Consider the following 22214-nt stretch of genomic DNA (forward strand, 5'->3'; position numbering starts at 1 on the left):
AAAAGTTTTTTTTTTTTTTTTTTTTAAATGGGTTCACCATTGAAAATCAGAAGAATCGACCTAATAGAAAACTTGTTCATGCTTGAATGTTAATGATGCTGACAAGTTTTAACAAGTCAATCTTATAACATCAACAAGATTGATATTGAACACTACAGCTAGCCATAGATACCTAAAACCTACTTGTTTACTACAAAATAAAGCACAATACATTTGCTAATTCATCCAAAATTTGATGAATGAGCAACAAGATAACTTGGGATTTTATAGTAAAAAAGAAACGACGATGACTTACCACATGCCATCCTCAAAAATAATCAATATTAGCTTTGAGCTAACATGCTAACATTGTACTGAGACATTCTCATGGTGTGCTTCGTTAGGGTGTGCGATATTCTATTCCGAGATGTGTTGGTATTTAAATTTTATGGGGCATTGCTAAACAAGAATAGGTGATAACAACTGAGTCTTGGCTCTTGTGAGCCCAACCTTTCACCTAGCCAATCATACCTAGATAGAACAAGCTTTTATTTATCAAAGCATTCAATATACTACCCGTTTCAAGATATGTATTGTGATATTACAAGGAATAATTCTTGGTCATTAGGGTTAAGCACATTTTCTTTTTTATTTACCTTCGAAGTATTCATTAATTTTTACTTGAAGATTTTATGTTTATTGTGTCGAACAGATACTGTTTCATTGTCATATGAATGGATTAGACCTTGCAAGTTCTATATTCAAACAAATTATTAGAAACCAAACTTCATCAGTTTCAATCTAATGCAATAGAAGAATCAAAATTTAGACCGACGACAATATGAAAATTGGATTATGGTGGTTTCTAGGTAGCGTCGTACTAGAAAGAGATTTCAAAAAATGCGTTGTATAAATTATAAGTTTAATCCCGTTGCAGGGATTGGCACGATGATATAGCAGTCTTATTTTATTAATCTTTCAAAGTCTTCGTTCCATTGTTTATAAATTATTGTGTATTCAACATATCCTTTTGCAATATAGTTGCGTGTCTAAATTATGTTTAATCCTATCATGTAGGTAGTGTACAAAATTGAATCTCTCTAGCACCCGTGACTATGTGGAATAATGTTGTACCCTCTTTTCATTTTCTATATTTATGAAATTATTAATTCTTCTTATCATTTTCAAGGAAAAAAGCCATTCAAATTGTTTGCAAAGGAAGGATAAGTTAATCTTTTGGAATTAAACCCTAATTTCCAAGTGGAAACAGAGCTAGACTTCAGATATAGTCAAGTGGACATGAAGGATAGATTTCAATTGAGTCAAATGAAGGTGGTAAGCCCTACTATATATTATGACAGGCGGAAAATAATTTATTTTTATGCATGTAAATTATGCGATTCAATGAAGTGATGAAAAAAAAATACACAAGTCTCAAGTGGAAATTTATGTCACGAGTAGAGACCAAAAGGCTTTCACTTCGGATCAAACTAGGTATTGACAAATTGGAAGAATTGATGGACTGCTAAAGGACAATACCAAAGGCAGGCAGAGTAGAAGAAATTTTGTCAAGTTTAATGATGTTGAAAAGTTTTCAAAAGTTGATCTTATAATAACAGACGATGTATAATTTGTACACTTAGCTCCATGAACTTGAAACATATTTGTTGACTATATATATAAACCACGATAAGGTAAGGTACTACTTTGTTGAAATTTTAGGAGACGGACAAATAAGCAATGAGGATAACTTGAGAGGCTCGATAATAATAAAGACTGCTTTAAAGTAAGTAGTTGACATCTCTTAGTACTTAAAAGTAGATGTGACAGTGAGCTGGCAAATGTCGTGTCAAGACATTCGACGAGGGTACCTAGCTAGAATATTCGATACACTGCCAGGCTAGTTAGCACATAGATGATTGGACTTGTTGCACATTCCCGTACATAGTATCAAAGAATTAACAAAATCTCGACATATGTTACTTGTTGACTTTAACGAATTTAACCTTAAGAGATCAGTTCATATAGTTGGTCATTTTCAGATTGACCTAACTGGTCTACTAAGCCTTCTATTTCCTAGCGTGCCTTTTTCGAAATCTTGCCGTTTAAACACTTCGTTGACCACAACGACAGCGGGGAGTATCAGGTTAACCAGTGTTACTTTATTACAAGTGATAAACACATCATAACATCTAATGTATTCTCATTGGATTGGTGTGGTTTCTAGATAGCTTCCTATGAGAAAGGGGTTCAAAATGTGTTGTATAAATCTTGTTTCCACTTCTTTTCAACTTTCTTTTTCTTTTTCTGGAAATTGTTAATTCACCTTATTTAAAAAAAAAATGCAAATGACAGTGACATACAAAAAGAATATAATATTTTTAATATTCAAATTTTATAACATGAAAATAATAAAGTTCGCAAGTTCTCAAAATAATAAAAATACTAAAACAAATAATTATTCTTTAAACCTATGATACAAAAAAAAAATTTATGTGCCAAAAAGAAGGATTGTCACTGCTGATGTGGATGTCTCGAGCTCTAAACAAAATTTACCTAATAAAAAAGTTAAAACTGTATATTTTAAAATCTGGACTTGTGCTAATGCATCAGAATTCAGAGGGCATCTTTGCAATTTTTTATACGTTCTTCCAAAAACCTGTGATCTCATCAAATTTTGTAAGAATACTGTTTTTTGAAAAGCACATTCCGAGGTATCTTTTCGTGTACCAATGATATTTGTAAGAAAAACTTTTATTTAAACACAAACAACCCCAAAGAAAATTATTTTTCAATTTTTAAACCTAATATACACACGTCATGTAATGGTATCTCAACCACCCATGTCAACTGGGGCTTCTAATAAATGTTAATATTTTAAAATAACAATTAATCAATGGTTCATCGTTTATTTGAAGTATTATTGATTCAAGTTTGTGATAGTTCTTAACTAAAACATACCCCATTTGAGTTAAAGTTTGTTACTTTACATCAAAAGTAAAATTTTTGACTTACTACTAAATTTCGAGGGCTTTCAATTTATACATCTTTTAGACGACGTACAGTATTTTTGAAACGACAGTCACTATATATTACACAAAAATATTTTAAACTTAGTCTCTTATTTTATATAGTCGAGCCTTTAGAAAAGGAAACACTAGAACCTCAAGCTAAATGCTAATTGGAACTAGTGAAAACGAGATTAACAACGGCAAATATTAAGCAAATTAATCATAAATCACTATCTTGTGAGCTCCATATAGAGGCTGAAAGTAGGCGCCGTGACTTCCATCCTAGAACAAGTTTATTGTTACTTAATTCCTCCACCCTATACCCATCATTGTAAAGTCCTAACAACAATTTGGATTGACAATGATTAGCAAAGCTTAGGTTTACTGGACGAAATCCGACTGCGGCCAACCACGTACCCCAAGAACAAGCGTCCCCCTCGCCACGTGCTAAGTAGATGCGGGCCAATGACCCAGATATTCGAGGTCCGATAAATACTCGTTCCACAAGTGTTCGAGCTCGACCTTGCATTGGAAACCCAGCTTCGAGTGAGTCATACACAGCTGAGTAATGATGCAATGAGTCCATGAATCGTCCCATGAACCCACTATCTCCTGTGGGTCCCATTTCTTCTTCCACGAGGGTAATTAGTCTCGGGTTTAGGTTCTTGGAGCCAGATAAAAAAGAAGCAATAGAGTCCGAGGCACGGTAACTAAAATGTGGCAGGTGGAGCATGCAATTGATTACAAGAGCCTCTCCTCGAACCAATTTTAAAGAGGATGGCTTAAATGTTTCATCAGCATCGAGCCTACATTGATGGAATGAGAAAGGTTGACCAATGGAGGCTGCAAATGCGGTCAAGCGTCGACCTGTCTCTTGTACAGTGCAAAATGATCGCCGCACACTTCCTACCCGAGATAACGCCGTAATCCGAAGGTGTGGAGTAGGTGGGCCATCTTTTCTAGACACCAAGGCCTGCATCAATGATGCCCATTGGATCCCTTCCATGATATCATAGTCCACAATATGAACCCTCCTATCATGTGCCACAGCTTCTATAATAGCTTGATTGGCTGTGAAATGTCCAAATTTCACATAGGGTGACATGTCTTGCAGCAGCTGAAATGCGGCTAAAACATCCGTCTGTTGGTGGTGCTCCTCCTTGGCAACGCTCAAAATTTTCTTGCTAACACCACTGCCGCCAGCACCGTCTAGCAAACCCTCCAAGGCCTTGGCAAAATATGCTGCCAACCTCTCCATGTTAGTGCCATCAAGTGGCGACACCAACTCCTTGAGCCGAACCAATATCACCCTAGCCAATTCCTGGCATTTGTTCGCCCCTGTTAGCGCCTCAGCTGCAGCCATCAGCAGGTGTATAAGCCTTAGCCCCTTGCTATCTTCAGTGCTATTGGTTTCATCATCAGTCATCATAGTATCTGGGGACAAACTGTTGTACCGTTCATGTACAGACCTAACTGGCTGATGTTGTACAACATTTTCATCAATCATCGAGTCAATTAGGTAATGGAAATCCTCCTGGTCACCGGAAAGTGCCTCCCAGTCGACAACCTGTGACCAGTCATTCCAGTTACAACCCTGGTCACCTTCAGTTGAGGTGGTGGTGGTGGTTGTGGTCGTACTATAACTATAAGCCGAAAAGTCGAGGTCCATGAACATTGCCATTGGTAAGCAACTTTTTATACCACTTTATGATACAAATGGGAATGTTTACGAGGTAAAAAGCAAACGATGGGATCGAAGAGCTGAAACAAGAGACTTATTTAGGTGGGAAATGATTACAATCAAGGCATTAATAAAGGAAATTGATGAACGGTGCTATCAACTAAGTGGGTTATTTATAATAAGGCTTAATTACCTTAATTAAAAATTAATTAGTCATAATCATTGTTCCCAATAATTAATATCCATACTTAGCGTGATACAAACCATTCTATTGTAGTACTATTATTTGCAATTTTCTATTGATTTTATCTATTCTTAGGCTACAGAAATGTGGTGGGGTTGTACTACATTAACAAGATGAAGGTTGGAGGTTAAGGCATCAATCATTATTTAAATAGCTTGTGGCTCATTAGTTAATGTGTTTAACATGATCACTACCAAGCCATAGGAATAGATGACTTTTTTCTAGGTCCTTACATCTATTAGATAAGTAGGAGTGGATGAAAAAGTAGATCATTGATCAATTGTATCGTTCTTGGATCATATGGAAGTTTATTGTGATTTCTTTTTAATCTCTTTGAGTTCGTGTTGCAATTTTCTATTGATTTTATCTATTCTTAGGCTACAGAAATGTGGTGGGGTTGTACTACATTAACAAGAATGAAGGTTGGAGGTTAAGGCATCAATCATTATTTAAATAGCTTGTGGCTCATTAGTTAACGTGTTTAACATGATCACTACCAAGCCATAGGAATAGATGACTTTTTTCTAGGTCCTTACATCTATTAGATAAGTAGGAGTGGATAAAAAAGTAGATCATTGATCAATTGTATCGTTCTTGGATCATATGGAAGTTTATTGTGATTTCTTTTTAATCTCTTTGAGTTCGTGTAGCAATTAAAGTTCTTTGTAAAAGCGAGTGAGACGAGTTGTCACTACCTCGAACCTTAGAGGCTCAGTCCAATTTACATACCTAATGATACATGACCTTATTAACTATGTGGTCCTTAAAACAATACGAATGGGTCGTACACAATTTATTCTACATGGCCATTTCTTTTTGGCCATTATACTTGCTTGCACACTCTTGTTTTGCAATTAAACACTCGTCCTTACATTCCCAACCTGATAAAACATCAGTCAATAGATACAAGAAATACAAGGTTAAAACAAAAGTTAATAACCAAAAATATCTGGCCACAAAATACTTGTTCAAGAGTGAATGATACCAATTAGCTTGGAAATCATCAAAATTGAAAGCTCAGTTGCCAAAAAGGGTACAAATTTTGTTAACCCTAACGGCCGTAAGTGCAAGTTACTTATATATAATATTGATTAACTAAAAATTTTAAAATTTTTTGAACGGTCTAATTTTATTGTTTATTCCATGTCACTAGCACCATACCATCAGCCTTGCCGGCTCGACCGTCTCAAACCGTCTCCACCACTCACCCTGCTCTAGCTCTTTAATACTTTTGTTTAATGAAAATGATGATGACTATGATTTTGATTAATATTTAAAGAAAAATTACATTAAGAGTTTGTTCGATTACATTTATTTTTCATGAAAAATATCAATTTTTCACTCAAATTCCTATTTTGGGTGTTTGATTGTTATTTTTTTCATTGAAAATATTTTCCAACTTTTCAAAATATGCCTAATTTTCTTTATTTTTAAGGAAAATATTTTCTTTGGGGGGAGGTGCTTTTTGTTTTCCTCAAAACAAGGAAAACATTTCCTTTTCTATGTTATATTTTTCATGCCAATCAAACACATTCTAAGTAGAAAGTTTGAGCCTTTTAATTTACTTATTTTGTCAAACATAGAGATGACATCCGATAGTTCAATATCCAAATATTGTGAGCCGAAATCGAATCAATTCTCATTGAGAAATGCGAAAATAGAACCATCGTCAAACATAGGGCTAGGCATAGGATCCCTCTTTTTCATTGAACCATTGGTTCTGGTCCGATTTTTTTAAACTTCAAAAATATATTTTATAATGCATCTTTTCCTATTTCACTTTTACACTTATGTTACAGAATAAATTCTCAATTATTTTGAATACATGTGTACTGATTTTATTGATATTATAAAATAAATATTTTGGAACCGAATTAAAATTGGTTCTGTATTTAGAATTGAGAGTTGGACCAGAACCATTTGGTTATTGATTCTAAAACACAGAACCAAATTGATTTCATTTAGAATTGGATCGAACCAGCTAGTTCAAGTCGAATAATTCCGAGTGAAAGGTCACAACCCTAGTCAAACATGTTTATTAAAATTATTTTTTAACTAATATTTTTCTTGAACAGTAACTTTTTAAACAAAGTTTTAAAGCATAGGTAAACATAATTTCATACATGTAGACGAGTATGAAGGAAGGCTTCCATGGCTTCATGGAAAAGAAGAGAGAAATTCCTTTTGGAAAGAATATATAAATAGTTTAATTTATAAATACATTTCAAATGGATAATGGATAAGCGTTAAAACTTGTGAATTTATTGGAATATGTGCTTGAAAATGAAGTTTTAAAATTTATAAATAGTCTATGGGAAAATATATTACCACGATAATATTTGTTTGTCGCATCACTTTATAAATACACCGCAATTACAAAATATTTTTGATAAATATGCTACAACTATGTTACCTATATAGCCCTAATCTATTAAAAATAAAATAAATGGTTACTTCTCTATGAATCACTTAGCGTGTGTTTGATTGGCTTTATTTTTTTATGGAAAATATTATTTTCTCACTCAAATTTGTACTTTTGGGTCTTTAATTAACAATTTTTTTCATGAAAATATTTTTCAAACTTTTGATTATATGATCATATTTTCTTCAAAAACAATGAATACATTTTCTTTACGGAGAGTGATTTTTATTTTTCAAAGTAATTCACTCTTTCTTATCTATCTCCTCTCTCTTATCTTCCGACTAACAAAAATGAATAAATATAATATTTTTTTAGATTGAAAAATAAATCAATTAAACACATTTAATTAATAATGTAATTAAATTGTCTAGAATTTATTTTCTTTCCGTGCTCACAATCAAATATATTCTTGTATATTTTTTTTGCATTACATTTTTTCTTAAATCCCATTGATGGAATCCATTTCGCATAGTTAAAAGTGAGTAGAAAATGAAAATATATATTGTTTACTAGGAGGCCAAGAAGAAACCCACTATCTGGTGATGGAAAGAAAATCCTTTTTTTTGCATATTTTTCTTCGTAATTGCTAGTTTTCTTTTCTTTTTCTTTTTTTTTTTTTTTTATTTTGGCAGAAATTTGTTGTTTTCAAACTTGAATTTAGTTAAACTACAAAATAGTAACAATGATCAATGAAATTGAGTGTTCTCTTTGAGACACCCGTGCATATGACTATTGGTAGGAAGATTTTTTATCGGAATAAAAAACTGATTTTAATCCTCTTGATTTCCAGACTTACATTTACTATTTTTAATTGATATTTAAAAAATATTAAAGACTCTTTGAAAACTTGCAATTTCACGGAATCGTGATCAAGTAATATAATGGTGAATTAAGTGTTGAACCCACAAGGACTATATGTTTGATTGGGTTAAAGCTATTAATACCCTTAATTGAATAGTAATATGGAATTGCAACAAATCAACGTCCAATTTATCAACAAACTCGAAAGCAAAGAAAAAGTTTTTAAATTTTATGATTACTAGGATGTAGAATCCCTTTTGTTACTCCATTTCTAGTTCAATAATTTTAAATCATTCTTGTTGGTCAATGTTCCTATTTTAACTAAAAGCTTCTCCCGATAGCAATTAAATCTAATTCTATATGTGACCTTTCTATAACTCTATGGAAGATACTGATAAGAAAAATATAAATTTTATTGATAGGGTCTTGTAAATTGATAAGTATGTTTTTTACACACTTATTTGGCTACAAAATATGAATAATTGTTGATCAAACATTTGAATTATGACTTAATTCTATGTAATTATGTTTTGTAGGACTATATTGATGAATGTGACGAAATTCAAGAGAAATGAAACGAAAAAGGAAGAAATCCAAAGTATAAGAACTAAGTTGCAACATTTTAATAGTTGATTCGGACCACAAAATGAAGATTAAAGAAGTTGCGGGTCCAATTGGATGCATTGAAGGTCAAAGGGTTGAAAATGCAAGAGAAAGGGCTTGAAAGAATAAAAAATCGACTTCGGGAACTAAAATGCAACATATGAAAGAAACTTTGCTTGGGCGACAACCCAGTTATAAAAATGGGGCAATCGCCCCATATGTTTTTCTTATTATCGAGAAGAAAATGTTGCCCAGGCCAATCGTGACGAAAATTTTTCGGTTTCATACTCTGATTAAAACTCTTATGTATTTCGATATTATTTCCATGTTAGGCTAGATTTACATGTACTAGGATATCGATGTACCAAGTGATGAGATCTTTAAATTTCTAGTTTTACAATTTGACATCAAAACACGTTTTTATTGTTTGAATAATTTATATGCAATTATTGTTTTCCACAAGGGAAAATTGCAGTCGAAGTACCAAACCTTTCGTTTATTAGCAGACTTTGCCTAAACCTTTGATTTGTGCCACCGTGAGTACCAAACATTTTAAAAATATGTAGCTCAAGTCCAAAATGATGGTTTTCGTCTGTTTGACCCCAAAATCCGTCATTTGACCCCAGAAATAAAAAATCTGATTATTTTTCCCAAATACAGCGGGGCGATTTGAACATATCTCATTTTCCCTATTAAATTAAAAATTAAAAAAGCAAAAAGAAAAACCATTACCCCTCCATCTCCTTCTTCCCCAACCCCCTCACCCCAAAGCACTAAGCACTATTCATGACCGAGAGATTTTAACCATATCATGTTCCGCAACAAAGCAGAAGAGATAAGCTGAGAGTTATAGCCCAAACCCAACCTGGATGTGTTGAAAATGTTCAAGAAAGTGCAAATTTAGTCCATCTCTACGATCCATCACTTATGTCCTTAGATTTGATCAAATGTACTAACCTACACTGTCAACGCCTCGATCTTGGTACTACACCCTGCAAGCAGAATTCAAACATAGGCACAGTTATTGGTGGCGGTGGTGTTAAAGAAAAGGGCATTAATTTGATGGGTTTTGTTGGAGGAGTGAATACGATTAGTATTGCTGCCTCATCTTCTTCTTCAGCTATAAATCAATATTTGGATCCACAATCATCCGTACAGTTAAGCCCTAGCACTATTCAAGATATTAATGGGAGCCCATATATCTACACACCCCAGTGCCTCAGAGTTCTTGATCAGTCATTTCATGGTAGTGAAGTGGTGGTGTATAAACCTGAACCACTGTCAATAACCCATGAGGCCAACTGTAGTAGTGCCGAAGGTGGTGGTGCCGGAGGTGGTTTTAGGTGGTGGTGATGCTTAGTGCTTTGGGGTGAGGGGGTTGGGGAAGAAGGAGATGGGGTTGGGGGGGTTATGGTTTTTTCTTTTTGCTTTTTTAATTTTTAATTTAATAGTGAAAATGAGATATGTTCAAATTGCCCTTGCTCTATTTGAGAAAAATAATCAAATTTTTAATTTCTGAGATTAACTGAAGGATTTTGGGGTCAAACAGACGGAAACCGTCATTTTGGATTTGAGCTGCATATTTTTTAAAGGTTTGGTACTCACGGTGACACAAATCAAAGGTTTAGACAAAGTCTGCTAATAAACGAAAGATTTGGTACTTCCGCTGCAATTTTTCCTTTAGAAAATTAAGGGTCCGTAATTATGTGAGTTTGGGTGACTTGTTCTTGCATTCGAGAGAAGTAGAATAGATTCGACACTGTATAAATCATCGTAGGGTCCGATAGGGGATAGAAATATACCGCTATACCCTATGTGAATTTATAAGTGCTTACAAAATCGCGTGCATTTTTATATATGCACTTGTCATAGAGATATAGGCCGGTTATATGTAAAAATAGGTTCAATACATCTCGAGAGAGAGTATTGGATAGATTTAGGAGCATTGATTCGTCAACAACTCAATCGTGTTGTCACATTGTAAAATTAGAGTTTAAGGTAATCGTTGCATGAGAAATTGTGATCCTAGCACACTTAATTTACATTGAATACTACAAGTTTGCGTTTTCAATGGGTTGTTAAAAATCGTGTCTTGCATATTAATCTTATTTCAATCGTAAAAATTGCATAAACTAGGGCTTGCATACCAATTTAGGGGTTTCTTTCTAAAATTAGGTTTTATTTAGATAAACATTCACATTGAGTAATTTAGTTTCAGTTAAGGCTGCGATAGGTAAACTTAAACTACTCAATCTCTATGGGGAAATATTCGGACTCTACAAATTCACTTTATTACTTGTTAACGAACCGTGCACTTAAGGTAATTTTAATCGAAAGAAAATATTTTGTGAACATAAATATTACAAAGAAGAGAACCCTATTTATAGGGTTACGAATAACAATAAAAGAAAACAAGCATAAATGGAAAGATTGTGTAGTAATTACACAATCAACTACAATGGTAAATAATCCTACACTAAAAGAAAAGATATTGTGGAAAATATTCTTGACATTATTTCTATCTTTAACACCCTCCCTTCAAACTCAATATGGTGTAGAATATTGAGTTTGAAAAATAGATCCAATAAAATCTTCAATTTTTTTCTCAATATAAGAAAACCCCTAGTTTGTTTAAGGGGCACGGAAAGAGCCGGTAAAGTTCAAGGTATCTACCCTTCAATTTTATTTTTTTAACATAAAAAAACCTCTAGTTTGTTTAAGAGGTAAGGGGAGAACAAGTAAAATTCAAGGTACCGATCCTCCAAAATTTTTGTTTTAACATAAAAGAACCTCTAGATTGTTTAAGAGGCAAGGGGGAGCCGATAAAAATCAAGGTACCGACCCTCCAAAGTTTTTTTTTTTTTAACATAAGAAAACCTCGAATTTTTTAAAAGGGAGGAGAGCCGCTAAAATTCAGGGCACTAACCGTCCAAAATTTTTTGTTCTTTTTTTAAAGAACTCAAAAAAATAGAACGGTAAATTGAAAAGGAGAAATACGGTTGTTTTTAGAGGTTTGAAAAAAAAATCTTTTCTAAGAATCCTAGATATTCCAAACAGGAAGCATAATGGCTGGTGTAGAAATCATTAATGAGTTCCCTTATTTGTGGTAGCAACTCCAAGAAATTTCTGAAGTTAACTTTGCTCTTCGAATCTGCACGGTCAAAATTTGCAAGTGCACGGAGACCACCATAAGTTGCAATTATTTGTGTGTAGTTTTTCCCCAGCTCATGTCCTGAAAGGTGATTTCCCTTTTAATAGCTCCAGCAATTGGAATCCCTTTTTTAGTCAAACTTTGCGGCTCCAAGCAGATAAAGCAACCAGAGCAGATTTAATAATTCTCCTGCACTCCAGCCGGCCACCTTTTGATGTATATGTAATGAATTTCAGCAGTTGGCAAATTGATAAGGCTGCTTTAGGGTAGAAATTTGAGGCTGATTACAAGTTATATATATACGCAGACAAAAATTACGAAGGGGTTTGAAAAAATGACAAGACGAGCTGATTACAAGTTTAACCTAAGATAAAGTTAAACCTAGCTCTAATATCATGATAAGAAAAATATAAATTTTATTAATAGGGTCTTGTAAATATTACAAAGAAGAGAACCCTATTTATAGGGTTATGAATAACAATAAAAGGAAACAAGCATAAGTGTAAAGATAGTGTAATAATTACACAATCAACTACAATGGTAAATAATCCTACACTAAAAGGAAAGATATTGTGGAAAATATTCTTGACATTATTTCTATCTTTAATAGATACTAACATACAAGAAAATATTAAATGAGCTAGTACATCTATAGAAACCATGCATGCAAAGTAAAGAGGTATATCTCTATCCTCTCTCGAACCTTACAATGCTTATTATTGCGTGCTAACGGTCTTATAATCTCTCGATCACAATAGAACTCAAAAACAATTCAACTGATGGCCAATTAATTGAAAAGCAAGCTAAACCATAATAAACATCCAAACATTCAAACAAATTAACATCAATCTAATAATTCGAACCATAATACGTAACAAGAGTTCATCTCATCCTAATAATGTAAAAATCTAGACGAACATATTGAAATTACAAGGAATCATTCTAAGTTTAATAAACATCACCCAAAAATTAAATAACTGAAGAGAAACCTTGAATTCTTGAATGACTTCGATGAATTCTCGATCTCTTTTGAATACTCCTCCCAATCCTTATGCAAATTTTCTAGCATGAAGTTTACTCGATAATCTTCTTGCAATTCCACAATTGAAATATATTACAAATATGAATTTATCTTCTTCTTCCAATATATTTTTCTAAGAATCTAGATTTCTTGATTTGGGTCCCCCTTCCCAAAAGAGACTCTCTTTGGTGTAGAAGACATTCTGGTAATTATATGGGTTGAGTCTAGGTCAAAGATATTGTCTAAAATTTTGTCAAATTGAATTTTAATCGTATAAGAAAACTCGAGATTCGGCTGAATTTTACACTTATGCGACCGTATAATTCAAATGATTGCGGTCACATAGTTCAAATGTTGAACTCCATATTTTTTCCTACATAACACTATGCGGCCGAATAGTGCAATTTTTGGCTACCTTCTTCCATTCTTTCACGTTTTGGTCCCTGAACTTCTACGCATCATCATTTTCCCCTTTTTAGCCTATATTTTTTCCCTCTTAGCATCAAAGTGCATCCAATTGAACCCCTAGCATCTTTAATCTTCGATTCATGGTCTAATTCAACTATTAGGTTGCTGTAACTTGGTCCACATCTTCTGAATTTCACTTTTTTTTAGTACTTCTCCTTTGTTCCTTCCAATTTCTTGTTCAACAATTAAGTTTTACCTATTTAACACAAAATACAACAATCTAGAATATACTTCATCAAAAGAACAACTAAATATTGCTATTTTAGGCCCTGAATAAGTGTATTTTTCTTGTTCAAAAAAGAATGCTCAATTTACATCTAGATATATGCAAAAGTCTAAATGAAATTGTCATCAAATTCAAAAATCCATTCTCGTTAATCAACAATACAATATCGAAATTGTTGACCCCAAAAAGTACGCCAACAGATGCCGGTTCCACCCGCGCTTGCGTGGGCGAATGTCCAACACGCTAAGACACGTGGACGGTCTAAAATGAGCGGTTCAAAGGGCGTGGGAGTAGCCCAACGACGCGGGACGGTGACGTTCGGAATCCGACGGGTTGTTCGTAGTCCGATTGTACAATAATTACCAACCGGTGTTCACAAATGTATATGTAAATGTGTATAAACTCGATTTGTGTATTGCAAGTAAAATGAGAGAGTTGAGTAAATGTAGTTCTTAGTATTGATTCTTGCATTAGCCTTTTGATATTACACAAGGAAGTATTTATAGTATACATATGAAATGGGAGCCCTTGGATGAAGTGGCACGTGGCCTCATCTCTTTAGTTCAAACATCTTTTCCTAGGTATGGGGCTTGACTTTCTAGCTTACGGCGCATTTATTGGTTGTGCAGGGCTTCCATGCTAGTGACAAGACTTGACCTTTATGCTTATGACAAACGTTCCATCAATCATTCGAATAAGATCAGTGCAGGCGATCTCTTGGGAGAAGTGACCATGGAGGATGTTTCTTTGTGGTTCAGAGGCTCGCGCATCAGCTTGGGGGCTTCGGCCATTTGTCATGATACTTCCACTTGAGGGCCTCAGCTGCTCTCAACAGATTCCAGCAGCCTGGCTTCAGTTCGTAGGCCTCTGTCAATGGGCCTCGGGCAAAAAGGAGCCTCGACAGATGGATTTCGGCTGGAAGCAGTTCGGATGTAGCCCACCTCGGCATTATGTGCCACCTCGGCAAGAATGCCACGTGGATCGCCATGAGTGGGCCATTGTCCCAGGTAGGTTGGCCAGGTGTGACAACACGCAACAATAGTCCCCAAGTCCAAGTATATTCATTTATGTAATGCGTGGACTTTAATGGAGTAAAAATTGAAAGAATTTTTGAACCCCAAATAATAGTCCCCCAAGTCCAAGTATAGATATTTATATCATGGTTGGAGTTAGAGAAGTGTTGCTGTGGGTGAGCGATGAAGTAGGCGAGGTGTTGAACTTTTGAAGATGAAGCCGAAGTGGTTGAGGAACCGAACCTGCGAGGCTTGTTGCTGAATGATGAGGAGGGAGTCGAGGTGGATGAGGAACCGAACCTGCGAGGCTTGTTGCTGAATGATGAAGAGGGAGCCGAGGTGGTTGAGGAACCGAACCTGCGAGGCTTGTTGCTGAATGATGAAGAGGGAGCCGAGGTGGTTGAGGAACCGAACCTGCGAAGCTTGTTGCTGAATGATGAGGAGAGAGCCGAGGTGGTTGAGGAACCGAACCTACGAGGCTTGTTGCTGAATGATGAAGAGGAAGCCGAGGTGGTTGAGGAACCGAACCTGCGAGGCTTGTTGGCTGAATGTAGAGATGAAGTCGAGGTCCAGTGATAATGATTGTGCCTTGATAACTGAGCCAATGATTTGATATCTTGTGCTTGTTTTCGAGGAAAAGTGGCTGAACCGTTACGACTTCCAAGGCGCTTCTAGAAGCAGATGCGCTGGAAGAGGTGCGTGGGCGGCACACATGAATTTGAGGCGTAGGATTGAAAAACCCTTTGAATTCAACGCCTCGGATTGGATCTGAAATTGAGGGCTTAGATTGAGTGATATTCGATCTAACGGCCGGGGTTCGTCCTGGACCCCTATAAAAGGTGAGGAAATCCCATTTTTCAGGATTTTCGAACACTTGCACTCTGATATTCTCTTAAGTCTTCAAATTTTTCCGGCATCGAGGTTGACTGTAATTTCAATTTCCGGCCAATCTCCATTTGTGTCGAATTTCCTTAGGTATTTTTTGCAGAAAATACTATTTTACTGTCTTTTTACTGAAAAAATGGAGTCCACTTCGGGTAGGGAGCTAGTGACAGTGGTGTCTTTAGACTATGAGGTCGGTCAGATGGGGGAGTCCGAGGTGGATAGGTATGCAATGACCGAGGACCCTGTAGATTATACCCAGGAGTGGGGGGCGTCTAGGGTACCTTCGAACATGACGTGGAAGAGGTTGGGGAAACTTAGGGAGAGGTATAGTGTACCCCACTCCATAGAAATGTTAGTCCCTGAGCCGAACGAGCGGGCCTGCTATCCAAGGCCCGGCTGCGTGGCCGTCAGTGAATACTTGTTCAAGGTAGGTATGCGTCTACCTCTGCACCCCTTCTTCAGGGCGGTGCTTAGGAACTTTATGTTGTCGTCGACCCAGGTTCTGCCGAATGGGTGGAGCCAGCTGGTCGGCTCATACTTCCTGTGGAAGGAAGTGTCACTTGGGGAGGACATGCCTCTCCATGTATTTATGACCCTGTTCCAGCCTCGGGTGATTGGGCAGGAGTCTAAGGGGTGGTATTACCTCACGCCTTGGGGGCTCACGTACCTTTTGTGGTGGGACTTCCTTCCTCTATCAAGGGGTGGAAGGAGTCTTGGTTCTGGGTGCGAGGTAAGTGGCAAGCAGTGGAGGGGGACAAAGCCCTTACTTGCACCGTGCCGACCAAGTACTACGAAGCTCGTAAGTCTCCCAGACCCTACTTATTTTCTGAAGCCAATGTTTGAATTTGTCTAACTGTTGGGACTTCCTTTGCAGATAGTAGTACGAGGTTCGAGCTCAGTCGCGAGGAGTTCGAGGTAATAGAGGACATCTACAGGAGGCCTCTGAAGCTTCGCCACTTCGACCACTTGATTGACAGGAGTCGTTATTTTCTGGACTTTGAGCTAATGGCATCCAGAGGTACGAAGCTCCCACAGTTACAATTTTCTTGTCCTTTTGTTCTGATACTGATGCTGACCTAATGTATTGTGCAGATAAATTCAAGAAGAGGGAGTACCCAGCTCCAGATATGGCTTCCATTCTGAAGGCCACTTCTACTGTGAAGGCGAGGCCTCTAAAGTCGGGCTCCAGTGGGGCGAAGGAAGTCCGAGGCAGGGTTGAACGCCTGTCCAAGGACTGTACTCCGCGGTCCTCGGAGGAGGCAACACCTCAGAGGCAGGAGAAGCCGAAGGAGCCTCGGGGGAAGGAGAAGGTCCTTGAGGAGCCAAAAAGGAGGAAGCTGGTGCATATCTCCAGCTCGGCTGGGAAATTTGGGACCTCTGTGTCCCATGAGGCAAAGCAAACTGGCGAGCCGAAGTTGCTTGCGGCCGCCTCAAAGGCCATCAAAATTGAGATGGTTAGAGAGGCAGAGGCCGAGGAGGCTAGAGCAGAGGCTGCTAGGCGAGCTTCAGAAGCTGCCGAGGAGGAGGCTGCGAAGCAAAAGCCGGTCCGTAAAAAAGGAAAGTCTCCGAGCTTCTTAGCTGGGAGGGAGGAGGCACTGGCCCCGGCCTTGGTGGAGGTCTCCCTGAAGAGATCCAAAGCGCCACTGAGAACTTCTACAAGTTCTGGATAGAGAGGTGGCAGCTGCACGCCTCCACTTGCAATGCCACTGATCTGACAAGGGCATTAGTGAGCCAGAGCGTCAGAACTTTTGGCCTAGCGCTTGAATGCAGGGAGGCCTTTAGTGAATTTCAAACAAGGACCCAGGCCTCGGAGGGGAAGATGGCCTCCCTCGTAGAGGAGCTGAAAGCTGCTAAGGCCGAGGCTGAAGAAGCCAAGGCCCAAAAAGTTGAAGAAACGGCGAAGCTTGAGTCTGCACTGGCCCAGATCGAGGCCTTAAAAAAGGAAGTATACGAGTCACATTGCGAGGTGGCCTCCTTAACAAAGAAGGTGGAGGTCTCCAATGAGCACCAAAAGATGACTGCTGAGGCCCTGGAGAAGGCAAATCTCTCCTTGACAAGTGCTCAAGACGCTTATAAGTATCTGGAGGGCCAAATAAAGTGGTACGTGGACGATGCCTCTCATGCAAGGGAAGAGGCCCAAACTGCAGGGGAGGAGGCGGTGAAGAAATACATCGCCGACTTCCATACAACTGAGGAATATAAGAGTTTCAGTGCATACTGGAGGAACTTTGCCTATGCCGAGGTGATGGAGCAAGCGGAGGAGCTGTATCCCAACTTGGATCTAACTCAACTCAGGTCTGAATTTGTGGATGAGTTTCCTCAGACCCCAGCTGAGGAGGTGCAGGGTGATGAGGCAGCTGATGCCGAAGCCCCAAGTGCTGAAGTAGAGGAAGCAACTACTGATGCCCATGTTGCCGAAGCCCCAAGTGCTGAGGCGCCTCCGCCATCTAGCCAGGCTTAGACTAGGTTTTCCTTTTCAGTACTTTGAATATAATGGCCAGAGGCCCTCCTTTGTAATCTCTTTTGAATATTAATATAATGTTTTTCTTCATTCGTTGTTGTTCTTTATCCAAGTTTTTGTGCCTCGTTAAACAAACGAACTGGAAGTTGATAAGAGCACGAACTAAATAACTTTAACTTGGTACCTTGACTTCAATCACTCAACTGTATGAGCTTCGGACTTGAAATAAGCGAACATAACTTAAGGAACTGTGTGAGCCTCGGGCTTAAGCAAATGAACAACTTTAGGAGATGAACTGTGTAGGCCTCGGACTTAAGCAAATGAACATAATTTAAGGAGATGAACTGTGTGAGTCTCGAACTTAAGCAAATGAACATAACTTAAGGAGATGAACTGTTGGAGCCTCAGACTGTAGCGGTGGTGCTTCTCCCCTTGGTGTTCAGCGAGGCCAAAGAGAGGCATGTGCTAGCACCTCGGAGTTCAAGCGAGGTGGCCCAAAGATGGGTCCCGAGCCTCTCTTCCAAGGTGACGACGCATCCCAGACATGGTGGATGGTGCAGCCATGTTGAGGCTTCTCCCCTTGGCGTTCAGCAAGGCCAAAGGAAGGCATGTGATAGCACCTCGGAGTTCAAGCGAGGTGGCCCATAGGTGGGTCCCGAGCCTCTCCTCCGAGGTGAAGACGCATCCCAGACATGGTGGATGGTGCAACCATGTTGAGGCTTCTCCCCTTAGTGTTCAGTAAGGCCAAAAGGAGGCATGTGCGAGTGCCTCGAAGTTCAAGCAAGGTGGCCCAGAGGTGGGTGCCGAGCTTCTTCTCCGAGGTGAAGACGCATCCCAGACATGGTGGATGGTGCAGCCATGTTGAGGCTTCTCCCCTTGGCGTTCAGCAAGGCCAAAGGGAAGGGATGTGCTAGAGCCTCGGAGTTCAAGCTAGGTGGCCCAGATGTAGGACTCGAGCCTCTCCTCCGAGGTGACGACGCAGTACGACACGTTGATTTAACCAATGAATTTTATTGAATCATAGAAATATTACAAAGGCTGGGGAATGTCATCCAGCATGTTGGTACAATTTATTGATAATAGATCCTGAGGTACTCAATGTTCCATGAACGGGGTTGTGCCTTGCCGTCCATGTCTTCAATCCAGTAGGTGCCAGGTCGAACTTCCTCTCTGATTTTGTATGGGCCTTCCCAATTTGGGCCTAGGGAACCGGAACCAGGTTCTTTTGAAGATAGGAAGACCCTTCTGAGTACAAGGTCGTTGATTCGGAATGACTTCTTCTTGACTTTGGAGTTGAAGTACCTTGTCATTTTTCTTTGATTGGTGCCGAGCTTAAGCTGGGAGTCGTCTCTTCTCTCTTCAATGAAATCTAGGTCGAGCCTCCGAAGCTCGTCCTTAGTTACTTCGCTGAAGTGCAGACGTCGTGGAGATGGAAGTCCGACCTCCACGGGGCTCATCGCCTCAGTCCCATATGCCATGAAAAAAGGGGTCTCCCCGGTTGGGGTCCTGGTTGTGGTTCGGATCGTCCAAAGTACTTGGGGCAGCTCATCAACCCAAGCTCCTTTGGATACATCAAGCTTCCTTTTTAGGACGTGCTTGATGATCTTGTTTACGGCTTCCACTTGGCCATTTGCTTGATGGTGGTGAGGTGTGGAGAAGTGCTTCTTTATGCCGAGCTCCTCACATAGTTCTCTGACCCTTTTGTTGTCAAACTGTCTGCCATTGTCTGAGATGATCAAGTAGGGAATTTCGAACCGACAAATAATATTTTTCCGTAGGAACTTGGAAGTGTTGGCTTCTCTGATTTTTGCCAGTGGTTCAACTTACCCACTTTGTGAAGTAATCAATGGCCACTATTGCGAAACTTGCACCTCCTCTACCCTTAGGTAGGGGACCTATGAGGTCCACGCCCCATTTTGAGAAAGGCCAGGTGCTGGAGACTGTAGTCAAGTCCTGTGATGGTTGTCTTTGCACGGGAGAGAATCGTTGGCATTTATTAAATTTTCGTACGAATTCGAGGGAGTCCCGTTTCAGTGTAGGCCAGTAGTACCCTTGCCTCAGTATTTTTTGTGCCAGAGATAGGCCTCCGGAGTGGTTGCCGCACACTCCCTCGTGGATTTCTCTTAGTATGTAGGTAGCCTCTTCCCCTCCGACGCATCGTAAGAGTGGAGAGGAGAAGCTTCTCTTGTAGAGAATGCCATCAATGAAGAAGAAGTGGGCCGACCTCCTCCTTAGCTTATAAGCCTCATTCTTGTTGGTGGGCAATACCTGGTCCTTCAGATATGCTATGATCGGTTGCATCCAGGTGGGAGTTCCTGCGACCCACATGACATTGGGGGCCTCGGTAGAAGGCAGGAGGAGGTGCTCAATAGGCACTACTGTGAGTAGCTCTGAGTCTTTGCTACTAGCAAGCTTCGAGAGTGCATCCGCATGTGTGTTTTCAATGTGGGGAATCTGGATTAACTCGAACTTTTTAAAGGACGGGATGAGGTTCATCACCGTTTTCAGATAGGAGACCATCGTTTTGTCTTTGGCTGAGAAGTTACCATTGACCTGGCTAACAACTAGCTGGGAGTCACTACTGACGAGTAGCCTCTTTACTTGCATTTCCTTGGCCAGTCTGAGGCCCGCAAGGAGTGCCTCATACTCCGCTACATTATTGGTAGCTTTGAACCCGAACCTCACCGTCGAGGTGAGCTTGTGACCCTCGAGGCTGATGAGGACAACACCGGCGCCTGAGCCGAGCTCCCCAGCTGAACCATCGACAAAGAGGCTCCATGTGGGGGGCTCAATGGGTTCCATAATTGCATCCACCTCAGGTAGGTTGGCGAATTCAGCCACAAAGTCAGCTAAGGCTTGCCCCTTGATGACTGCCTTAGCCTTGAACACAAGGTCAAATTCACTTAGTTCCACTGTCCATTTCAATAGTCTTCCTAAGGCATCGGGCTTCTGGAGTACCTGCCTCAGGGGAAAATTTGTAGGTACATGAATGGTATGAGCTTGGAAGTAGGGTCTCAATTTCCTGGAGGCCGTGATTAAGGCCAGAGCGAGCTTCTCCATATCGGGGTAACGGGTTTCCGACGATAGGAGCGCTTTACTCGTATAGTAGACGGGGAGTTGGGTGGACCCTTCTTCTCGAATTAGAACCGAACTGATGGCCTCATTAGAGACGGCCAGATATAATTGCAAGATATCACCGGGCTTCGGCTTGGAGAGGAGTGGGGCCTGTCCCAGGTGCCTTGGAAGGCCTCTTCACATTCCTCAATCCATTGGAATTTCTTCCCAGCCTTGAGCACTTTGAAAAATGGGAGGCACTTGTCAGTCGCTTTGGAGATGAAGCGACTAAGTGCTGCCACTCGTCCAGTTAAGCTTTGCACTTTCTTTGGCTTTTGAGGGGACCTCATCTAGGACAAAGCCTCAATCTTCTCGGGGTTGGCCTCGATTCCTCGTTGGTTGACCATGTACCCCAAGAACTTGCCGGAAGCCACCCCAAAGGCACATTTAAGCTGGTTGAGCCTCATCATGTACCTTCTGAGGATTTGGAAGGTATTGTTGAGGTGCGCTATGTGGTCCTCTGCTTCTAAACTCTTCACCAGCATGTCATCCACGTAGACCTCCATTGTCTTGCCAATGAGGTCTGTAAACATTTTGTTCACGAGTCTTTGGTAGGTTGCTCCGGTGTTTTTCAACCCGAAGGGCATCATTCTATAGCAATAGAGACCTCGGTCAGTGATGAAAGAGGTGTGCTCTTCATCGGCCGGATGTATGGGGATTTGGTTGTAGCCAGAATATGCATCATGAAGCTCAACAACTCGTGCCCAGCTGTGGAGTCTACCAATTGGTCAATCCTTGGAAGCGGAAAGCTGTCTTTCGGGCAAGCTCTATTGAGGTTGGTAAAGTCGATGCATATCCTCCATTTGCCATTGTGTTTCTCACCTCGAATAGGTGGCCTCCCTAATGAAGTCATTTTGGATGAGCTTCTGAACCTCTTCCTTCAGGGCCTCATACCTCTCAGGGTTGAGGGCTCTCCTTTTTTATCTATGCGGGGCAACCTTAGGATCAATTTTCAAGTGGTGGCAGCTGACCTTGGGGTCAATGCCCACCATGTCCTCATGCCTCCAAGCAAAGATGTCAAGGTTCTTGCCCAGGAAGTCCTTAATCTTTTTTCTCAAAATGTTGGATAGGCCTTTGCCTACCTTCAGCACCTTGGAAGGGTCTCGGGGGTCGGTCGAGAAGCTCTCAAGTTCC

At 39.6% G+C, this 22214-nt stretch overlaps 1 protein-coding gene across 1 annotated transcript; it reads right to left on the minus strand.

Annotated features, from left to right (window-relative positions):
* Positions 1 to 3090: 3090 nt before the first annotated feature.
* LOC111397727 (nodulation-signaling pathway 2 protein-like) lies at positions 3091 to 4789 on the minus strand. Its single transcript, XM_023024720.1, has one exon. It carries the CDS (start codon positions 4669 to 4671, stop codon positions 3211 to 3213), a length of 1461 nt encoding a protein of 486 aa, XP_022880488.1. The 5' UTR covers positions 4672 to 4789; the 3' UTR covers positions 3091 to 3210.
* Positions 4790 to 22214: the final 17425 nt, after the last annotated feature.

Source organism: Olea europaea, chromosome 7 (assembly GCF_002742605.1).
Source record: "Olea europaea var. sylvestris chromosome 7, O_europaea_v1, whole genome shotgun sequence".
NCBI classification, from domain to species: Eukaryota; Viridiplantae; Streptophyta; class Magnoliopsida; order Lamiales; family Oleaceae; genus Olea; species Olea europaea.

What these genes read in the sequence shown, in the direction of transcription:
- LOC111397727 (XM_023024720.1), bottom strand. Translation starts at nt 4,671, where the DNA reads ATGGCAATGTTCATGGACCTCGACTTTTCGGCTTATAGTTATAGTACG.